This window comes from Tamandua tetradactyla, chromosome 23, assembly GCF_023851605.1.
Source record: "Tamandua tetradactyla isolate mTamTet1 chromosome 23, mTamTet1.pri, whole genome shotgun sequence".
In the NCBI taxonomy this organism is placed as follows: Eukaryota; Metazoa; Chordata; class Mammalia; order Pilosa; family Myrmecophagidae; genus Tamandua; species Tamandua tetradactyla.
The window spans coordinates 51,873,989-51,889,449 of record NC_135349.1 but is presented as its reverse complement, the minus strand read 5'-3'; the positions used below and the strand labels follow the sequence as shown (position 1 = coordinate 51,889,449).

The 15,461-nt window shown below is 44.2% G+C and overlaps 1 protein-coding gene across 2 annotated transcripts in view; it reads left to right on the top strand.

Annotated features, from left to right (window-relative positions):
* Positions 1 to 2,970: 2,970 nt before the first annotated feature.
* Positions 2,971 to 15,461, top strand: part of RBFOX1 (RNA binding fox-1 homolog 1) — a 2,222,576-nt gene continuing 2,210,085 nt past the window's right edge. For both annotated transcript variants that reach the window (XM_077141880.1, XM_077141879.1), the window contains exons 1-3: positions 2,971 to 3,401; positions 4,918 to 5,096; positions 5,559 to 6,008. In XM_077141880.1, coding sequence (XP_076997995.1) covers positions 5,997 to 6,008 — 12 coding nt within the window. In that variant the 5' untranslated portion in view covers positions 2,971 to 3,401; positions 4,918 to 5,096; positions 5,559 to 5,996. The remainder of the gene's footprint in view (positions 3,402 to 4,917; positions 5,097 to 5,558; positions 6,009 to 15,461) is intronic.

The following is a 15,461-nucleotide window of genomic DNA, read 5'->3' as shown; positions in this document are numbered from 1 at the left end:
CCAGGCTTCTTTCTATGCATTTACTAACACACACACACATAGTCTCACACACAGTGAATTGTAAACATATGGGCATTATCATATACATATGCCCACGGGTCATAAAATACACATCATTTAAAATGAACTTGGTTGTGGTCAAAAAACAAGGTAGTACTGAAAGGCTAATAATGAAAAAAAAAAAAAAAACCCAAAAAACAAAAGCTACTTCCCATCTTTGTCCACTCCCTAGAGGCAACACTTTGAATTCTGTTAGTTTCACAGTTCTGTTGGTTACCACTATGGCTCAGAAAATATGTATATATAAAAGATTCTCAATTTGCCAATTTTAGTCATTATCAATTCAGATTTCTGATCTTGATAGATAAGGTTTAACCTCATTTCCTTCCCATACCTCTCCCTCTCCCAACCTCATCTTATTATTATTTTTACTAATTTAGTAAAATCAGTAAATCAAATTTACATGATTTTGGTTATACTAATATTGTTCTTTTCAGACCCAATAGTACTAAGATGAAATTTCCTTTCTTTGTTTTTCTGGAGTTTACAGTTGCCTGTTTTTCTTTGAATTATTTGCCTTTGCTGTGTCTTAAATCTTTTTTTCAAGATTTTTCTTATATTAAGTACACAGTCAAGGTCCCCTCTCTTTTATTTTTTCTGGAGCCATCCTTCCCAGTCCCCTGCTGCCACAATCTGCACTGTCTACCTGTATGTGGTCTTGGGACTTCCCTGCAGGGTGCAGGGATTTTCAGGCTTCTCCCGGACCCTCCGCTGGGCTCGACATTTTCTGGTTTTATGATTCTCTGGGTTCTCGAGGATAGATCGACTTCTTCCTTGATGGAGCTCTCCCCATTCTCATGGTGTCTTGACTAGGCTCCCTTTTACCACTCCCTTACCGACACTCCATGCTCCAGAAATTTATTAAAATTTGCATTTGATAAATGATTCCCTTCTTATTCTCTTAGTTCTTGCAGGTCCATGGCTTTTTACGTTCCTTCACTATCACTTTATTGGCATTTTGGAAGGACATGCATGCATGTGCTTGGTCTGCTATTTTGTACCAGAAGTCCCATGTAGGAATTAAAAGTGGCTTTCTCAATCTCTCTCCATCTCTCTCTCTTTGCGTATTATTTTTCACTTAGATATTTTTAGTGCTAAAAATAGCACTAAAAATATCTTTATTTTTAGATGACAGTACTGGTGGATGAAGTCACTTTCCTGTCAAGCCAAACTGAAAGTAAGTTAGTGCTTGCCTTCCACAGTGAGAAATGTTGGGGTTAACTCATCTGAAAGCTTACCTGGGTGTTTAGAAAACCTCATCATGCTTTTTAAGTAACTGAGCCTTCTAAAATTTGATCATGTCATTCTGTGCTTTCTAATGATGATTATGTATAGGGTGTGATTTTATAAAGTAATAATACAAAAGAAAAGAAATATTTGCTAAACTATATTGAATGCGTATAGATATGCACAGACACGCAAAACCATAGTTCAAGGCTTTATTTACTTGTAAGTGCCTGACCTTTTTAGGTGTATCATTGCCACCTCTCCTTGAGCCATTTTCAAGTTGAAACCGCAAGTAGTCCTTCTGTTCTTGTGACTTAGAGTGAGCTGCGGGTTTTTCACCCTAAGACATATTCCTCAAAGCTCATGGGGACCTGAAAACCTTGGTGCCCTTAGCCACAGACATGCTGTTCTATTTTTCTCTTAAGATTCTGCTCTAATGTCACTCCTCCTCAGAATCTTTCCTGATCTGCCCTGGCATGGGCAGTAGAGCACAGAGAGGAAAAGTGTGGGCTTTGGAATCAGGAAGACTTGTATTAGAATCCCAGCTTCAACATTTTCCATGGGCAATGAGCTTGGATGCGTTACTCAGCGTCTTCAAGTCTGTTTCCTTTCCTTACCTAAGTAAGGGTGTGGGTGTGGGATGTACCTGTCAGTGTCGTTTTCACTAGGCTAGAGACCACAGCCACATATCACTGCAAGGTTAAAATCAACTCCCAGTTTCCGAGCCACTTGGGCACAGACGGCATTCAACTGGGGAGACACTGTAGGATCCTGATGGGCCTCAGAAATTAATTTCTTTCTATGGCATCATCTATCTTTGCTTTCTTCCTTTTTTTTTTAATACCAGGGTTTGCATTATTTTTCAGAAGGAACTTGCACAAACTATACCCTTAACAAGGAATCACTGCAGCTATCTGGGCCTCTCCTTGTTATCGCCCAGACTCTGCTTCAGCGAGGCTCAATGGTCCCTTGAAATAGCTCTGACATTCTGATATCGCCCCTGGTCTAGACCCCCAGCGTCCTTGCTCTGTGCCACGCTGCTATGACAACCTGTGGACACATCTGCCTCCTCCCCACCCTCTCCCCTAAACTGTGAGCCCCGCAAGGGCAGGGACCTGGTTCTAGTATCTTCGGAACTTCCCAGGGCCTAGGGTCGTTCTTGAAGCCTCCGAGGGGTTCAGTAAGGCTTGAGGGGCTGCCTTAACGAAATGCCACTGGAATTACCCAAAGGTCCCGTTTGTCATTTCATTACATAAAAATGGCCAGCTAGACTTCAACCAGCGTGGAAAACATAGCTAAGAGAGTCAGTCACACATAGGCTGTGGGTTGTAACGGGAACTCCCGTGGGGTGGGAGGCGGCCTTCGAGGTGCGCGTAGGGAGGCCCCGCCCTCACCAAGATGGCGGCGGGGGCGTCCCAGGGCTTGGTACCCTCACAGACCTGCGACCCACGAGCGGGAACCGGTAGAGGCACAGTCCTCAAGGCTTCGGAAAACAGTTACAGGGCTGCAGTTCACAGGTTGAGCGCCAAGGCCTGAAAAAAAACAAAAACAAAAAACCGAAGTGGACTCCTCCTTGGGCGCCCTGTGGGGCGCCTTGCCCGCCCCTCTCCGACTGCGGGGGGGGGGGGGGGGGCGGGGGTCGAGGCCGCATCCGGGTTCCGGAGGAGCCGTGGGCGCCTCGCGGGCGCTGCGGCCTGTGGGCCGGGCCTGCCCCTCGGGATGGCCTGAGGGAAGCCTTTTGGGGAGCCGCCCTGTGTGGGAGCGGCCACCTCAGCTCCCCAGGTCGCACCGCCTGGAGCGGGAGGCCCAAGTTCCCTGGGACGAGGGGTCCCGGGCCACGCGCGCCCGGACGCAGGCGCTGCCGGGTTCCCGTCAGAAACCGTGGGGCCTCGAAGGCGATGGACGACATGTTCGAAGTCCTGAAAGAAAAACCGACGCTTCTACGTCCGGCAGAACTGGGTTTTCAGAGATGCGGGAGAGACGGAGACATTCCCCGAAAAGTGACAGCTGAGGGCGTTTGTCACCCTTCTGCTGAGAGGAGTTCTGCGGGGTGAAAGGAAAGGGCGACAGACGGTAGATGGACGCCTCGCGAAGAAGGAAAGGCCTCCGGAAAGGTACTGACGGGGCTAAATGTAAACGCCGGAGCTGTTGTATATTTTGTTTGTTACTCCACTTTTGACTTCCTGCAGGATCTGTAATGCCAATGCATGAGAAGTAATGGTAAATCAGTGGTTCTGGACTCATAATGTTTAAATATGTAATTTGTCACAAGAACGACAGAAAGGTGGGGGCGGGGGGGGGCAGAGGGTACAGGAGCAGCGTATGTCTGTGCTGTTGAAGTTAAGTTGGGTTGGTAGCAAACCAAACGAGAATGTTATAGGTTTAGGATGTAAAATTTAAGCCTCAGGGTAACCACAAAGAAAATATTGGAAAAATATGCACAGAGGAAAATGGGAAGGGATTCTTAAGGGTTCAGTACAAAAGATCAACGAAATGTAAAAATAATGTTAAGAATCGAGGGGCAGAAAAGATAGAAGCAGCCCAAATGGCCATTGGCAGATGGATGGATAGGCAAAATGTGGCTATGACACACAGTGGAATATTGCTCAGCCTTAAAAAGGGATGAAGTCCTGATATGTGCCACTGTATGGATGATGACATCATGTTGCATGAGATGTCAGACACGAAAGGACAGATATTGTTTGATTCCACTTATAGGAATATGCAAGCTCATAGGGGCAGAAATTAGATTACCGCTTACCAGGGGCGAGGGGCAGGGGGAGTGGGGAGTGGGGAGTGGGGAGTTAGTGCGAAATGGTTGTAGGGATTCTGTTTGGAGTGATGAGAAAGTTCTGGCAATGGATAGTGGTGAAGGTAGCACAATGTTGTGTATGTGATTAATCCCACGGAATGGTATGCTTGGAGGAGGTTGAGATTGGGAAAGTTTATGTTGTATATATGGTTCCACGATAAAAAAAAAAAAAAAGCAACTGAAGAGATAATGACCATTAAATGCGGTAGATGATCTTGGCCTATCTCTAATAATGGAGGAAAAAAGGACACTTTTGGGACATGAAAATATTAAAATATAGACTATAAACTTTATATCAGTGTTAAATTTCTTGACTTTGATAACTGCACATAGTGTGGTTACTTAAGGGTACATCCTTCTTAGAAAATGTATGTGTAAGTATCATGTGTTCAAGGATCATAATGTATTCAACCTATTCTCACATATTTACAATATAATAGACAATAGATAGATGGGTAAATAAATGAATAGATTGATAGATGGAGTGATGGATAGATTGATAGATATATAGAATGATACAACAATGTGGTAAAATGTTAAAATCAGTGGATCTGGGTATCTGAGCAGGGAGTGTGTTGGAATTCTCTATGGGCTTTGTATTATTTTTGCAACTGTCCTGTAATTTTGAAATTAATTTCAAAATAAAAAAACTAGGGGAAAAAGAATATAGGCAGTCATTGCCCAGGGTGGTTGAAATTTAGGATGGATTTTCTCCAAACTGGGGAGACCTGAATTGAATTGCAAATGATTTGGAATACATTAGATTCTCTTGGGGAACTCTGGAGGCCCCTCTGAGAGAGATGCGTCCTTCTTCACAGTGCTTCACTTCTAGTTCCAACGAGGGGTCATGCCAGTCAGCAGAGATGTGTTGAACTTGACAAGCTTTCCTGGATAGAGAAAACCAAAGTGTGGTGTCCGATGCAAGCCCGCGCTCCAAAAGCACGAAGGCAGACACTGCAGATCTCAGGATCTGATTTGCGATCTCACTGCTTCTCAGGTGGGTGACTCCATTTGGAACTTGGTGATCTTGACCTCCAAGCCAAGGCAATCTGGCCCCAGACCTTTCCAACAGGAAACCAGTCTTTGGGTGCATATGGTGCTTTTTTTTTTTTTTTTAGGGAAATGTAGGGTGCTGCAGCTTGGGGTCCTCCTAAGGGGACTGCAGGGAGGGGAGGTGATAGAGCACAACCTCCCCACCCACACATCCTTCACGGAGCATCCAGGCTTGGTCCCCCAGCAGCTCTCACAATCCCTCTTCATTCTTCTGAGGCATCTGGGGAGGAGATGCACCAGGGCTGATTTCCCCATTAACCACACTGTCTAGGGCCCAAAAAGATGTTTTAATTTCTTTAAAAATCAGAAGAATAAAGAAGTTTTAGCATGAAGAAAGTGTTCATTTTTATACCAACACAGTCGTAAGATAGTTTTAATATATGTATTTTTTTTTTTTTTTACGCAGTAAGAGGCCCATGAAGGCAAAACTGCCCAAGACCTACAAAATCACGAAGTAGACTTGAAAGGGACAGTGGGGACTTCTGTGGGGCACTGTCCTGCCAGCAGTCCAGAGGGGCCAGGAGGCCTGCATTGGAAGCTGATTTGTCTTCTGAGAAATGTGTTTTAGTTCTTGTGCCTCATGAATTATGATGGAGCCACCTGGAAAATGTATAAAATAAATGCACAAATAGAGTTGTCTGTAGAGCTTGGGGGCTGATGGGGCCAATGGCTGTTTCGTACCAAAGTGGGCTACTGGATATAAATGTTCAGTGAGGCCCATCAACCCTAGGAAGAGGGCAATGCCTTCTGTCTGTCCAAGTGAAATGTCTGAAGTCAGAATTAGCAGTTCCACATTTAATTCCACCATTATTGTTCCATAGGCCACATGATCACCAATGATTAAATGGAGACAGAGGTATGTGCTTAGAATTCTTGTCTTCTAAATAAACAGGTTTAAGTGCTGCTGTGATTTTTCTCAGTTCTTGTGAGTTTGGATGGCTGGAGTTTCTTGGAGCAATTCCCAGGGAGTGGCATCTGCTAGCTGCATCCTGAGTTCTCTCTGCACGTGTTCTCTTCTGGGATGACTCCCTTCACTGCAGGGCCCAGGCAGGGGCAGGGGTAGGAGTCCCAATTACACCTGACATTTGTCAAGCAGGGACCCTGTTTGTTAAGTACAGTCAGTGCATTTGCAGGCATTTAATTTAAGGCCTTTTTACTTTACCTTGCTGTCAGTGCTGTCTTCAAGAACAGCAGCAAGGTAATTGTGTGAGTTAGAGTCCTGTGTTACTCCTCAGTATGCTGGGTAGAGGGATGGGCCCTTCTGCCATTCTCCTAAAACCACGTAGAGAAATCCATTGGTCTAGGCTCCCATGTTATCTGGAACCTTCTGAAGCACACTGATTTCAGAATATGAAGAGGACCCATCATAGATACATAGGCCTGATTTTGGAGAGCTACCTGGTACCTGGTAGTGGACAAGGTGGGCTTTTGTTACTGGTGCTGGCTGGCCCCTGTGGTCTCAAGTCCTGTCCTCCTTAGGCTCCCTTCCTCTTGCTATCAGAGACCTCATCTGCACTTCTCTTCCCCTTGCTCTGGCTGCTCCAGCAAAACTGGCTGCCTTTCAGCTCCTGCACTGAACTACTCGCTACCCCTGCCATGGGGCATTTGCACATTCTGCCTGTGGCCTAGAATGCTGGTACTTATCCTTCTTTATCCAGTTAACTCTCGTTAATTCTTTGCATCTCAAATCAAGTGGAACTTCCTCAAGGGGGCTTTTTCTAACTTACTGGGCTAGGGTAAGATCTGTGCCTTCTCAGAGAGCCTTATTTCATTTCCTCAGGACATTTGCCTCAGTTTGGTATTCTACATTCTATATAGTGTGGCAACTTGGTTTTACGTCTGCTCCCCTGACCAAACTGCTAGTTCATGACAGCAAGAGCCAAGACTGCTTTTGCTTAACCATGTCTTATCTCATGCCCAGTACGCTGCCTGGTACATGGGAAGTCCTCAGTGAAGAAGTGGTGATGATTGGACAGGGTAGTTGGGGGGTCAAGAAGCTTTCCAAAGGTTCTTCTTTATCACTATGGGAGCCTCCTGCCCCAACTCCAAATGTGCTTGACTCCTAACTCTACCATAAACCACTAACTGCATGATCATGGGCAAATTCTTTAACTACTTTTATAAGATCATTTTTCTCATTTGTTAAAATTGGAATAAGAGCACCTTATCCCGGGCTTATCATGAGGATTAAATGAACATCTATTCACAATCATGCATAAGGGCACAAGTGCCTGGCCCTTGTCAGTTGCTCAGGAAATGTTAGTTTTCCTCCCTCTTTCTTCCTTGCCAGGCAAAATATTGATTTTTAAGAGGTGGGAGAGGCAAGGTCATGAAGGCAGCCCTGGGTCTTCAATTTTGATACAAAAGGGAAGAGTCATGTTCCAGGACATTTATAGGGATGACTGTAGGTTTGAATTTCAGCTAAGACGCTTTAACCAATTGTTTCTTCCCACTGATATTGAATACAGCCAGAGGCCACCCCCCCCAGTTTAGCCTCTGATATTTGCCCGCTTACAGTAAAAGAGCCCTGCCTCCTACCTTAATTAGTTGGAATTCTTCAGTTAGAAATAACAGAAGCCTATATGAGCTGAATTAAGCCAAAAAGAAGACTTCATCATACAGAAACCAAGGCTCCTCACTGTGGTGGGAAGAATTCTAAAATGAATTCTGAGAGGATTCCTGGATCCTGATGTCCATGCATCTTCTCCTAGTTATTTGATGAAATACTAATCTAGGTAGTCCTGTAAAGGGATTTTGCAAATATGAGTAGGGTCCCAGAGCAGTTGACCTCAAGATAAGGTAATGATTCTAGTGGACCTGACTAGTCACATGAACCCTTTAAAAGGAGAGAGTTGTCTCTTTACGGAAGGGTAAGTCAGTTTTGAAACTGGGGAAGGATCTAATCTTCTGTTGCAAGATAGATGGGGCCACATGGTAAGGAAAGTGAGTGACTGCTAAGGGCTGAGGGTGGCCCTGACTGACAGTCAATGAGGAACTGAATTCTGCCAACAGGAAGAATGAACATGGGAGCTGATTCTTCTCTAGCACCTCTAGATGAGAATGGAGCATGGCTGACACTTTGCTTTCAGCTTTGATCCCTTAAAAAGAGAAACTAACCACACTGTACTAGACTGATGATCCACACAATGGTGAGCTGATACATAGGTTTGTTCAGCTGCTACATTTTGGAAGTTTGTTATGCAGCAATAGGAAACCAATAAACTTATGAAATCCAGGGACAGGAATGTAGCTAGGCCTCTGGAAGGCCTAGAACTGGCAATTAGAGGGCCTTCTGGAACCTGGAATCCTCCTTCTCTGTCTCTTACATTGGCCTCTCTGTACATGTGCTTCATCTTCCTTTTCTGAAGACTGGCTGTTCTCTTCCCAGTTCACTTGAAAAAATGTGGTGCCCATAGCTCCCAACTTTATAGGTTAAAGGTTTACTGATTTTTTATTCTGCGATCTGTCTACCCTACTTTCAGATTCTTGAGGAGAAAGATGCTGATTTGGACCAGCTTGGGTTAAATGTCCACCCAGTTCAGCAAACTAGCTGTGGAAAGTGGGGGTCATGATGTGCAAATATGACTTATAGGGAGGGACCCACTTATTTAGGAAGGGGTCTCAGAGAAACAAAGTCATTGTGAGCCAGGCAGCCCCTCCCCCAAATTGCTTATCACCCTTAGTTTGCCCTTGATTTGACTTTGCTTTACAGCCTTATCCCAATGGGCTTGACCCTTTGCTTTACTCCTTGTTCTTTTTATTTCTTTTTTTTTCCAAACACAAGCCATGCTACGGCCATTTTCATATATAGGAGAAGATCTTCCATCTGGGAGCCCTAGGAACCTCTTGGAGATGCCTTTACTGAGCATCAATTCTGTGTCAGGCTCTAAGTTGAATGTGGAGGCAGAGGGGTCATCAGGATGACATGGGCTTTGTCCCTGATGAGGTCCCAGCCTAGTGGGGGAGACCAGCTGGTACACTATCATCTATGAAGTTCAAAGACAGAGATAGTGTGTTAAATAGGGAAAGTCACACTAGCTGATGTCATAACATGTAATAGAAATTTATTGCCTACACAACAGTTCATGGTGAGTGTTGGTTAGATGACATTCCATGCAGTCATTCAGGGATCCAGGCTCTTTTTTATTTGTGCCTACATTATCCCCTGGGCTCTGTATGTCCAGCCAGCAAATAGGTGAAGAAAGAACATGGGGGATAGCCTGGGAGAATTTCATGAGTCAGCTCTGGGAGTGGCATATGTTGCTTCCCTCACATTCTGTTGGCCAGAACACAGTCACGTGGGTGTACCTAATTGCAAGGGGGCTTGGAAGTAGAGTTTAGCCCGTGCCCAGGAGGAAAAGGAAGTGCAATTTGGTGCACATATGTGCACAGAATGTTACAGGGCCACAAGGGAAAACCATTCAGCTCAGTCTAGGGGTCCAGAGAAGGATATCTGGAGGAGACATTGTCTGAATTGTATCTTGAAGGCTAAGCAAGAGTTATTATGCTACAGTTGGGTGGGAAAGAAATTCCAGACAGAGGGAACTACATAAAATGCAGAATTGGAAAGTGCATGGGTATGAGGGGGAACTTCTTGCATCTAAGAAGGGAGCAGGAGAGATCATGCTGGGTAAGTTCAATGCTTTATTGGAGTCTATAAAAAACCCAGAATAGAAAATAGGTGTTTCAAGAAAAAGACCCTCTGAAGACTCTATTTTATTTTTTCTAGAAATCTTTTAGAAGGCTCAAGAATCTCCATAAAACTGCCACAGCTGCTGTCCTCTCTGTTGTAGAGTCTGCAAAATGTACTTGAGAGAGATGTCTGCCTAACACGACTTATGGTATTTCTGTACAGGTGTACCACGGGGCCTCTTTGCATGCCTGAATATCAGGTAGTGGCCTGGAGTCTGTGGGAGGTTCTCTGGCCATCCCCCTCCCCATCCCCACTTTGGGAATGTAGCGTGATGCCCCGAACATTGAATAGAGGGAACTGGGGACTCGAGGAGGTCCCCAGGAGGCCCAAGTGTGATGGGGGCTCTGGGATGTGTCTGCAGGTGTGCCCAGCAGTATATTATCTCTTCCCAATTTGCCCTGGTGACGTCCTTGCTCTGGCTGGTCACTGCCGAGGGCTGCCTGCTGCCTTAGCGGGAAGTCAAAGGGGCTCCTGGGGCGGTCCCTCTGAAATCAGATGTTTTGATTTTCACACATGGCTGCTGTTACTGATCCTGTGTCTTTTTTGGGTCTCAGGGAAACTGTGCTTAATTTGTTTGCATTCAAGCCAGGAACTGATGGAGCATAAATGGGACATGAACCCTAGCATGTATGATTCCAAAGCTCTAGCTCTTCACTGTGATTTCTGGGTTTTGTTTTGCTCTTTAACAGTCAACATTATGGGTTCCTTCTGGCTCTGTGAGCTTCTGAGAAAAAGCATAACAGGAATAGTAGAAATAGCCCAAGGAAAGTAGCTGGTGGAAGGAGCTTTCAGATTTCCTATCAAATACTTCTAACTCAAGTGTGTGTGTTCTTGAGATTGGGAGGCAGCAGAGATGGACCAGCTTGCAGGTGTAGGGGTTTCGGGCAGGATGAGCCCTTGCATCTGGCACCGAGTTGGGCTCCTGGGGAGTGGGAAGAGGCTCATTTGTAGCCTCTTGCATCAGCATCGTTGCTCTTCTTCCCACCCTGGCAAGGCTGGGTTGGGTCTCTTAGGCAGCCTGAGCTGATCGTATCTCAGGAACACGTTGGAAATGTTCTTGCTCCAGCAGGTAATCCTCTCTTCTGTTCTCATGGAGCTTATGTGCAGTGGGACACTTGAGCCTCCCAATCCTCCCCAAGCTTCAGGAATTAGCTGAAATCCTGCAGCTCCATGACGTCAATTCTATTTCACATATTAGCTGTGTGACTCAGATGAGTCTTTTCCTTTCTCTGACCTCAGTTTCCTATCTGAAAAATGGGGATCATAATAATACATACCTCATGTGATTTATTTTGAGGGTTAAATGCGGTAATACATGTAAAACAATTAGCCAGGTAATAACCACATACCCATGGTGAGCTGTTATCATTCCAGTGTGCATGGATGCTTCTCTTTCCTGAAATTTCTTTGTCCTTGTAATCTGATGTCATTGGGACTTAGAGTTGGATTTAAGAGTGCCAGCTTTGAAATCAGGCAGACTTGACTCCACCACAACTTAGGTGTGTGTTCTTGGGAGTCATTCAACCTCTCTGTGCCTCAGTTTCCTCCATCATAAAATGCAGTAAGGTTGTTGTGACTTTAAAATGGGTTAATGTCTGTGCTGGTTTGAAAGGAAGTATGCCCCCTAGAAAAGCCATGTTTTAATCAAAATCCCGTTTCATAAAGGTAGTATAATCCGTATTCAATACTGTATGTTTAAAACTGTAATCAGATCATCTCCTGGATAATGTGATTTAGTCGAGAGTGGTTGTTAAGATGGATTAGGTGACGACATGTCTCCACCCATTTGGGTGGGTCTTGATTGGTTTATTGGAGTCCTATAGAAGAGGAAACATTTTGGAGAATAAGAGGTTCAGAGAGAGCAGCACCATGAAGCAGAGAGTCCACCTGCCAGTGACCTTGGGAGATGAAGAAGGAAGATGCCTCCCCAGGAGCTTCATGAAACCGGAAGCCAGGAGAGAAAGCTAGCAGATGATGCTGTGTTGGCCATGTGTCCTTCCAGCTGAGAGAGAAGCCCTGAGTGTGTTTACCATGTGCCTTCTCACTTGAGAGAGAGACCCTGAACTTCATCGGCCTTCTTGAAACAAGGTATCTTTCCCTGGATGGATGCCTTAGATTGGATATTTCTATAGACTTGTTTTAATTGGGTCATTTTCTTAGCCTTAGAACTGTAAACTAGCAACTCATTAAATTCCCCTTTTAAAAAGCCATTCTGTTTCTGGTATATTGCATTCTGGCAGCTAGCAAACTAGAACAGTATCCTCGGAGCACTTAGTGAAATCCTGGCATATGATGTAGTGCTGTAAGTGCATGTGTTATAAGAAATCCATTTTACTTAGTGTATTAGTCAGGGTTCTTTAGAGAAACAGAACCAACAGGAGATATCTGTAAATATCTAAATATCTTTAGATTTATAAAGGTGTCTCATGCAACCATGGGAATGGAAGAGTCAAAAATCCGTAAGGGCAGGACGTGAAACTGGCAGCTCTGATATAGGGTCTGGGTGAACTGTAAAGGAGAGACACAGTGGCCGAAGAAACAGTGAAAAAGTGTCTCTTCTTCCTTAAAAGCCTTCAACTGATTGGATTTTTTTACTTGTGGGAGATGTGCCTTAGTTGGGCGCAGGTATAATCAACCACAGATGTAGTTAACTCACTGATGATTTTAAACACCAGCCTTCCAGTTTATCAACCAGCCATGAAATATCCTTGCAACAATAGTCAGGCCAGTGCTTGCCTGACCAGACATCTGAGCACCATCACTTGGCCAAGTTGACACCAGAACCTCACCTTCACAGTATACCCATTGTCAACTTGGCAGCTATTCACATCACTTTGAAACATGGTTAATTTCCAAATAGAACACAATTGTAGTTATATTTCACCTAACAATACTCAACTGTCCTATGAACAACTGGAAACACACTACCTCTCTCCAGAATAGAGTGCAAGTCCTTTGGTAACACTCACTCTTAAAGTTCATGTCCTATGACTTAAATACTATGATGTGAACAATACAACTTATGTCGTATGATAAGAGAAGAACAAGATATTTGCTTATGTACAGATGCAAGAATATTCATAAAAAACAGGGAGGAAATATTCATACAATCATAGTCCTTGTTTCTGTAACTGGTCACATGGTCACAGCTCATATTTATCACTATCTTCTTTTACTACCCATTCCATGTTCCCTTTATCTTCAGCAAGTCCTTCAGCTGGCTGTGATTCTTTGCCAGGTGGGGTGACCCAAACCTTCATTCCTTAAATTTCTGGACCATTGGTAGTTCTGCCTGGATTGGGTTGTTTCAGTTTTCCATTGACTTTAATCACAGGGCATGGCAGTATAAGGGATGCCCTAGAAAATCTCCTGTATTCCAGGAAAACTTTTCTTTACCTCCAATGTGTAGTTGCAGTCCTATTTCCCCTTGATAGACAGATTAGTCACCCCAGACAGAACAGTAATCCCCTTTTGTGCCTGTTGGTTCAGTGGCATGAGGAGACCAAAGTGGCCAGGTGGTAGTCTTAACTTCCAGTTCAGTGGAATCCTTGCTGTGTCTCCTGGTAGGAGCACTCCTTCTTTTGGAACTAAGACCTGTAGACCAGCAGAGCTTAAGGTTTCAGGAACAGGAATAAAACATTTTCCTAGTGGATCGCTAGAGCTGATAGTGAGTGGTGCCACGCCATTTCCACCCCTTGATTCCTGGACTTGTGAATCCTGGCAATGGGAGAAACAGCACCATAGAGTGGATGCTGATTCACAGCATACACAGTCTCCTGGAGAACATTGCCTCAGCCCTTGTTGACCCTAATTGGGTCTTCAAAAGGCCATTCCGGGCGGGCCGCGGTGGCTCAGCGGGCAAGAGTGCTTGCCTGCCGTGCCGGAGGACCCCGGTTCGATTCCCGGCCCCAGCCCATGTAAAAAACAAACAAACAAACAAAATATAATAAAACAAGAAAATGTTTAAAAATGTTTCCCTTTCTTCCTCCCTTCCTTCCTTCCATCCTTCCTTCCTTCTCTGTCTTTCCTTCCTTTCCTCCCTCTCTCTTTAAAAAAAAAAATAAAAAAAAAAAAAAAAAAAAAGGCCATTCCACCGTTCTATCAATCCAGCTACCTCTGAATGATGGGGAACATGGTAAGACCAGAGAATTCTATGAGCATGTGCTCATTCCTGCACTTTATTTGCTGTGAAGTGGGTTCTTTGATCGGAAGTAATGCTGTGTGGAATACCATGATGGTGGATAAGGTTTTCTGTAAGTCTAAGGATGGTAGTTTTTGCAGAAGCATTCCGTGCAGGGAAGGCAAACCCATATCTGGAGTATGTGTCTATTCCAGTTAGGAACAAATCACTGCCCCTTCCATGATGGAAGTGATCCACTGTAATCAATCTGCCACCATGTAGCAGGTTAATGACCTCGGGGAATGGTGCCATTATGGGGACTGAGTGTGGGTGTCTTCTGGTGGCAGATCAGGCACTCAGGAGTGGCTGTGGCCAGGACAGCCTTGGTGAGTGGCAGTCCATGTTGCTGAGCCCATGCATAACCTCCATCCCTACCACCGTGCCCACTTTCTTCATGGTGATTAACTGTCACCACATGGCTTCTGCCAACTCGGCATCTGATCATTCCCATTCTGTTTAAGGATTCCAGCTCAGTGACAGCTTTTCCCACAGTAATATCTGACCTACAGAGAAGGGCAACTACAGAGATCTTCAGGGATGATGGAGCTAGTGTCATGGATTTATTTCTCAAGGTTCTAGTGCAAGATGTGTCCTCTAGACATTCCTGGGTTGTGTGAGCAGGTCTTCCATGATAAATCCACTCCAACATTCCCATCTCTCTAAGCCTCTGGCTCCCCTCATCTACATTATACCAGGGACGTTTTGGCATTTCTACTTCAGGTAATGTCAGCCACCTTCTGATCCATGTTTCACCCAACCATCCAAACTGTTAATGCCCTTTCCACCCCCTCGAGCTACACTTTTTATTTTATTTTTTATTTATTTATTTATTTTTATTAATTAACGGAAAAAAAAAGAAATTAACCCAACATTTAGAAATCATACCATTCTACATATGCAATCAGTAATTCTTAACATCATCACATAGATGCATGATCATCATTTCTTAGTACATTTGCATCGGTTTAGAAGAACTAGCGACACACCAGACAAAGATATAGAATGTTAATATAGAGAAAAGAAATAAAAGCAATAATAATAGTAAAACAAAAACAAAAACAAACAAACAAACAAAAACAAACAAACAAACAAAGCCTATAGCTCAGATGCAGTTTCATTCAGTGTTTTAACATGATTACTTTACAATTAGGTATTATTGTGCTGTCCATTTTTGAGTTTTTGTATCTAGTCCTGTTGCACAGTCTGTATCTCTTCAGCTCCAATTACTCATTATCTTACCCTGTTTCTACCTCCTGCTGGACTCTGTTACCAATGACATATTCCAAGTTTATTCTCGAATGTCCGTTCACATCAGTGGGACCATACAGTATTTGTCCTTTAGTTTTTGGTTGGACTCACTCAGCATAATGTTCTCTAGGTCCATCCATGTTATTACATGCTTCATAAGTTTATCTTGTCTTAAAGCTGCATAATAT